We start from the raw sequence: 7636 nt of genomic DNA, 5'->3' as shown, positions 1-7636 counted from the left end.
ACCAAGAGAAATTTTTGTATGCCAATAAAACACCAGGTGACACTACCTTTCACTAATCACAAATATATATGTCTATTATTATTTTCTAAACACTCAACATAAATGTGGTGGATTCTATTGTCAAAACCAATCACAATAATAAATACTACCCTATGGCATGCACTCTATCCTCATACAAAAATTTCTCGAAAAGCAAATACTAGGTGGTGGTTGTTTGTTCCTCAATTGAATTCCCAAATAATTACCAGTCACAGAAAAGCAATAGGCTGTTCCGACTTCCAACTTCCAACTTCCATTAGGTTTAGCTCTCATTGATTAATATCACTACACTTTAGGTAGGTTGGGTTCATGTGTGTTACCCATTGAACACTCTTTTTAGATGGATACAACCATAAAAATGTACATTTCTATGCCCCCTAAGCTCATAATTTTCTTCCTTCTTCTTCAACTAGCGTTGGATAACACCATGTAGGAAACACATACATTCATTGTTTAAAAATTTTGTTAACGTATGAACCTTAAAACACAATATACTTTTTATTAAATTTAATATAATTTTATTGAAATTAATACATTTGTAAGCATATTTTCAAGATATTTTTTACACATTTTTTAACATTAAACAATGTCTAAGACACTTGTTAGCATTTATCTTTGCTTATTATATATACATATATGTAATATATATTAGTGTGATTTGGTCAGATTACTAGCAAATACCAATACTGTTAGATTAGATATGATAAGACAGGTATAATTGCCAAACGAAGTACGGTAGGATTCAACTCTGTTTTTCCAACGGAAGGCTTTAATTTATTTTATTGTTTGAATTTCTTTGTTGATCTATCGATATTGAGCTCTTTCTTCGTCTTCTTTTTTAGTCGACCATGTCCAATGGTTGTGAGTTCCAAATTCCAATTACGAAACATTTTTTTCTCTAAAATAAAAAATAAGACTGTATGTCTTGTCTTCTAGACATCGCTTTTATTACGAAACTTGTGCACTAAGTTGTCTTTGTTAATGTTAGGAATCGAATATTCAAAAGAAAACAAGAAAAGAAAAAAAAAAGAGGAAAAATGAGTCGTAATATAAAATTGTTGTTCGAAATTTATAGTAAGAAAGATACATATAAATTTCACATAATTCATCTCATATTCTACTAACCCAATACATTTTCCATGACAAGAAAGTAAATCAATATTGAGAAAAGAAGATTAAAGTCCAGTTAATTTAACTTTGGGAGTTCTTAAGCAACAAGTTATAATTACCAAGCTACATACAATATTTTGTGATCAAAATATCTTATTACTATTACCAGGTGCTATATTTGCTATTTGCTAAGAAGGTAATTAATTAATGAACAACCAACAATTCTATGGTTTATTAAGCTTCTGGGTGTATATGTAGTCAACGTGAGCAGCGAGTGTCCTTCTCATCAAACACTCTTCTTCTCCAACTCCTTCACAGCTCTCATCCACCATCTCAACTTGCTGAGTTTCATCACCCTAATAATAAAAAAATGGAAAAAAAAAACCCATTAATTAAAATCGAAAACCCATCAAGAAAATCAAAATTTGCGACAGAAAATTACGTGTGAGATTACTATTTTACATACCAAATGTTGGGTTTTCACCAAAGTGTCTTGCAGAGGGAGTGGCTGAGGGCGGGCGGCATCGGAGAGTGCGTAGCAGAGGAGGAGGGATAGGATGAAGAGGGTGGTGGTAGCTTTGGACATGTTTGCTATTATATGAGATAGAAGCTGGTTGAGGTTGAGAGATAGAGAGAATGGATAGCAGTGGTGGTGATATATATAGAGGATGATAATAGAACTGAAATGTAAAATGGGAGTGTGAACTTGAAAAAGGAGAGGAAGGGAGGCTCTAATGTCGCAACTTATAGCACACGCACAAAAATAGTAAGCAAAGATAATAATATGAAAAAAGAAAAAGGAAAAAAAAAAAAAGTGGGAAACGGAAAACAGGGGTGCTATTTGTTAGATTTTAGCGTATAAATAATATATAACAGTTTTAAAAGTAAAAATTTTATTGCAAAAGAAATTTAGGGACTAATTTTTATCATCGTGAAGATAATCGTTAAATGATCGTTTTGAAATGTCAAAAATAAAATTGTTAGAGACAAATATTTAAAAATGTCACTAATAAATAAATTTTTAGGAACATAATAGTTTGGTCTCAAAATAGTTTATTTTTTGAGATAAAAAATTTGGTCTCAAAAGGATAATAATTCATCATTAATATCCAATTTTCGTTGTTAAAAATATAATGAAACACTTTTCACAATAAAAATATTTAGTTCCTAAAAAATAATTTTATTCCTAAATTTTAGTCTCTGAAATCTTAATTTTTTGTAATGCATATATCAATGATTTGAATAATTCATGTCATAAAAAATGGGGAGATTGGTTAAAACCATCTCATAATAAAACTTTAATGCATTAAAAACAAGCACACAAAAAGTTTTCTTTGAAAAATTTAACACATACCATTATTATCAAAATATTAAACTTTAAAATAATATCTTTTGATGTAACTGTCGGTTTATAATAAAATTAGTATTTTTAAAATTCTCTCATCAAGATCTATCAAATAAGATCTATGTTAACTATGAAATTCTTTAAAAAAAAAATATTATTACAATTGAAATTGATGTATACAATAACAATAGCAATAACATGTTAATGTGTTTGACAGTAATATGTTATTGTCTCAAAGTAACATGTTACTCTGTTTGACACTAATATGTTATTCTGATTTACAGCAACATGTTACTTTGGCAATATTGTCTAAGAAAAAAAGAAAAAGATATTCTACTTTATCCTTACTCAATTATGTATTTTTTTCTCAGGAGATTTATAAAACAAAATAAATTGAGTTATCATTTTCACCAAATAATGGTCCAATAAAAGGATTTTGGCTAAATTTTTCTAAAGAATCATCCAAACAAAAAATGATGATTTTTTTTTTTAAATTCAGCTTCGTCATTATGTGTACGTCTACTAATATTTGATAATCATAATTTTTTATATAGACTTTTTACTCAATGAGCTGTATAATAAGAACGAAAATTACTAATGTGGACTTATCAAGCCCACAGTAACTCTCTAAATGGATATGGACTACAGATAACCCGAACTCAAATAAAGAAAAGAAAAGAAAAAAGAAAAGAGGAAGAGGGAGGTGGTAATTAAATGAGACCACAGGAATTAAACAAAAAAGGAAACAAACCGAAAAAGGGTTTGAAAATACTCAATCAGTTGATATCGCCGCAGATTTTGTTATACATAAAGTTCATCTGGCGTCAGGGGGGCTTTGAAAAATTTTGACAATCAGATAATAATATGTATTTTCTAATTACACTGACAAGCGTTTTTCTCCATACTTATTCTTAGAGAACATATTATATATGATATTATTCTCTATATCTTTATCATATTTGATATCATCTTCAGCATCATCATCATATTGGATTGATACGGTAATTAATTAAGTTATTAAAATTCATATCTTCTCTAATAATTAATTAATCATATTACTTATATATCATTGGATCTATAAAATAGGTATAAAAAGTGGACTTGTATATTATTTTCCTTTGTGATTAATCGTTCTATATTAAGACCGTCTCCAATCCTTCATCAAATCTTTCATCAAATTTAAATTTGATAAAAAAAAATTGATAAAAATGTTGTTCCAACCGTTTAATCAGTTTGGTTTCAAATAAAGGAAGTAGTGCTTTTTTCATCAAATGAAGGGAGCGTTTATCCTTTTATCAAATTTGTATGTGACTGTTGGGCTAGACATTCACCTAGATGTCCTCCCGTACAACTGGTTTTGGGATGAATTTGATGAAAATTTACTTTAGATAGATGATCAGCCAGATTTGATGAAAGAGTTAGAGTGCATCATATCAGATCAAATTTTTACTCAATGAAATATCTGATGAACGATTGGAGATGCTCTAAGGATCTCAATTTCTTAAAAAAAGGGGGAAAGGGGGGGGGGGGGTTAATGTAAATTATTCAATTCAATATATATAACTTCTCTCAATTACATCTTGTGGTACAAACAGTCTATCTTTTCATATGACTTTTCAATCAACTCCACGTACTATCAGGCAACACATGAAGGAGAGTGTTAGACTTAAACACACATTATCAATTTAAATCACCCAAACTTAATTAATATAATGTAAGGATTTCTCCACTCATGACTAATCAATTTTAAGTTGGATGTTTTAACACTTATTATTGTGAGATCAAGGTATGGAGAACAGCTGGTGTAGAGAGAATTGTAAATAGTATATTTAGAAGGAAACCTAAACATTGTCACATGCACCCTTCTTTCTTTTTTTATCGGCGAAAGTCAACGATTAATTGTTAGATTAGTATCTTGGGCGGTTGAAACTCACACCCATACACATTGATACAAAATTTTATCCTTCCATTTCACTGCTAAGAGTGGAACCTAAGACCTCCGCTTAAGAAAGGCTCAGTGACCAAAAGACTAGTCAATTAAGTTAGAGCCCCTTGGTTCATTGTCACATGCACGTGATATGAAGAATGAGTTCATAAAATTCTCAAAATTTTATGACAATGTGTGAATGAAATTCTAAATTGCCATTAAAACAATTAGCAAGAAATTAATAAATTTTCAGAGTTGTAATGTGTTTGGAGCTATTTCTCTCTTGCTTTCTGGTTTTATCACTTGTTATTTGACAATTTATTCAAAACAAACTAATGATCAGCATTCTAGAACATCATAGAAATCATGAACCTTCTACATTTTGTTTCACATGGAATGCAAGACTTTTAAAGAACGTAGGCAAAATAGCTGGTTAATTTGAGGACTTTCTATGAGCCCGCGGAATAGGCGTTCGAGAAATTATTCAATTTAATAGTTATGTAAAAAGTAAAAAACAAAAAATAAAAACAAAATTACACAACTTTTATTTAGGCTATATTTAATTCATAAATTTTGATATGAATTTAGAAAGAAAAATAGAAAAAGTAAGTGAAATATGAATAAAATACAGTTATATTTCATTTTTTTTTTCTTTTCCCTTTGTAAATATTTTCTCAAATTCATGAACCAAACATAACCTTATGGTTTGAAAAACAAATATAGTAAATTTTATAAATTTTTCTTCTTTTGCAAGGTTAATGGGATCAAAATTAATGCAGATGGTGCAAAATTAAAAAATAAATAAAATAAAATGTACATTTTAGCATAAAATATAGGGGATTGTTTTTTAAGATCCTTGGTATTTAAAATTTTATAGCATAAAGACATCCAATATCTTTATAATGTCTAAGGTCTTTCAAATCGATTCAGAGAAAATTCCATTTAGAAAATTTCTCAGGACTTCCCAGAGAAATTCTCTGGACTTCCTACTCTCTAGAAAAATTCTGGACCTCCCAAGGAATTTCTCTCCAAAGAAAGAACCTCAGCATTAACAAGAGAAAGAACCTCAAACAAGTTACAAATTTTTCAAAAAAAAAAAAAATTTAAAAACAAGTTCTAAAAAATGAACCAGACATCTTTGTTCACAAATTTCTCTGTGTTTGTTCATAATTTTAAACCAGAGAAAATTATTTTAACCAAACCATAGAAATTTTAGCACAATGATTTTAAATCAGAGAAAATTGTTTTAATCAAACTAGAGAAATTTTAGTTCAATTTTCTCTGTGTTTTGAACAAACCAGAGAAAATTGAGCTACTTAGAAACCAAAAACAAAGAGACCAGAGAAAATTGAGCTACTCACAAACCAATTTTGTCTGTGTGGTTCTGAAAAGGTGATCTAACATAAAACCTAATGATAAGTCTGTGATGGTGAGTGATGGAGTGGCGATTGCCCACAACTTGTTAAACTGATACAACAATTACAACACCCAACAAAATTCTATGATACTTGTGACATATTCAACCTCACAATTAAACTTTCAACACAAAACTTAATCAAAGAATAAGTGGATTTCCCTCCGAATTTCATTGAAATCGTAGAACCTCTTGGAAGGCAAGTGCAAGAACTCCTCATACTCCTCTTCAAAGCCATCGGGCTTCCGCTTGGTTTGCAAGAGCTGAAGCACAGGTGGACGGCGAGTACAGATATCGGAACCCCTAGGGAGGAAATCACTGGCCAACAAGAGCTCCGAGGATGCTAGATTTGCCGTTGCTTTGGCTGCCGATGACGGCGACCTAAGGGAGCTCGATTGTGGATTGGCTACCGAGCTGAGCAAAGATGTCTTGAAGCTTGTTAACGATTGGGATCACAAAGTGGCCCAGTGGAGTAGGGTGAGCAAAAAACGAAATTACCCGCAGGACTGCCTAACCCGCTATGGCTACGGACGGTTTCGACCATTTCAACGGTCGGCTACAGTTCCCCATTTTGAAAATTTTCATCTATGTTCAGTTGGTAATCGAACTTAAACAAAAAAAAATTATTATAACCGACCGACCGAATTATATACAAATATGTATGTGTACTTTTGTCAGAGCATTGATTACTTTAGTAGGGGCTGAGCTAAGATGAAGCTACCCACCACTCAAAATATAAATATTTTTTTAATAAAAAAAATCCTTCCCAAGGCAAATTACACTTCTCCCAAGTGTAAAGACGTCTCACCTACTACCTTGTCTCTCTCTCTCCTCAATTCTGTCATACCCACTCTCTCTCATTTTCTCCATTATTTTTGTCTCTCTCCCCCTAAAGACTGTAAAACATATATCTCTTTATCTATATCTCTCTCTTTCTCCGACTAATATCCCCAATCACTCTCTCTTCCCAAACGAAGGCCCTCTCTCTCTCTCATTCTCCATCAGCTCTCGCCTCCATCCTCTCCTTCAACTCTCGTCTCCATCTCCATCTCTCTCTCACTCTCACCCTTTCATTTATTTCTTTCTCTCGCCCTTTTTCTCCAATTTATCGAATTGAAACTAAAATCCTCATCTTCAGCTTATAAATCTACCGAATCTAAAACCTTTCTTGCAAAAGGGAGATGATTGAAGAGATGCACGGTGGGTAAGGACGATGGTGACATTGTGCCATGGTAGAAAGGTAAGTGAGAGGGTAATTTATATGTAAATTGGGCCGAGCTGGGTAATGGGCCGTTCTGTGGGCCACAATAGGAAAAGCCTTGTAGTTAGCCCGGTCTAAAGGAGCTTTGCAGTTAGCTCGGTCACCACGGTCAGAGTGGCAACAGTTAGCTCGGTCATACCATGTTGAGCCGAGGTATTTTTAGCTTTCCTGAGGACCTTGTTCATTGATTTTCTCGGTCCAAGCTTGCCATAGGATAACACACTCTCTACGGAAGAAACCGAGGTAAAAGCAGTAAAGGAAGAGTCGAGTTGTTTGTAGCTCGGATAATTCTGCCAGTTTAGCATGGCTGTGGTATCTCAGTCGTTTTGTCATACCACCGAGGTAAAACCATCTCACTTGGTTTAAGCAGTGAGGGGGGTGTTGAAGGTTAAACATTATCTTTCAGGAGTGTGACTCCTAGTAGGACTCTACATGGAGGAATGAGAGTCATACAAGGATTGTGCCATGCGGAACCTATAAGAGCTCACAACATAACCTTTGGAAGAGATAACACAACTTTGATTCTCGAATACACAGAGC

General features: G+C 32.5%; 1 protein-coding gene across 1 annotated transcript; it reads right to left on the bottom strand.

The window, feature by feature from the left end:
* Positions 1-1084: 1084 nt before the first annotated feature.
* On the bottom strand, positions 1085-1909 carry LOC114276083 (phytosulfokines). The gene is made up of 2 exons (XM_028217831.2): positions 1616-1909; positions 1085-1505 (listed from the first exon to the last, which is right to left on the bottom strand). Exons 1-2 carry the CDS (start codon positions 1733-1735, stop codon positions 1374-1376), a joined length of 252 nt encoding a protein of 83 aa, XP_028073632.1. The 5' UTR covers positions 1736-1909; the 3' UTR covers positions 1085-1373.
* Between the last annotated feature and the right edge of the window lie 5727 nt (positions 1910-7636).

This window comes from Camellia sinensis, chromosome 1 (genome assembly GCF_055761805.1).
Source record: "Camellia sinensis isolate YWXY chromosome 1, ASM5576180v1, whole genome shotgun sequence".
Classification (NCBI taxonomy): domain Eukaryota; kingdom Viridiplantae; phylum Streptophyta; class Magnoliopsida; order Ericales; family Theaceae; genus Camellia; species Camellia sinensis.
Note: the sequence above shows the minus strand (reverse complement) of the source record. Positions and strands in the feature narration are given on the sequence as shown.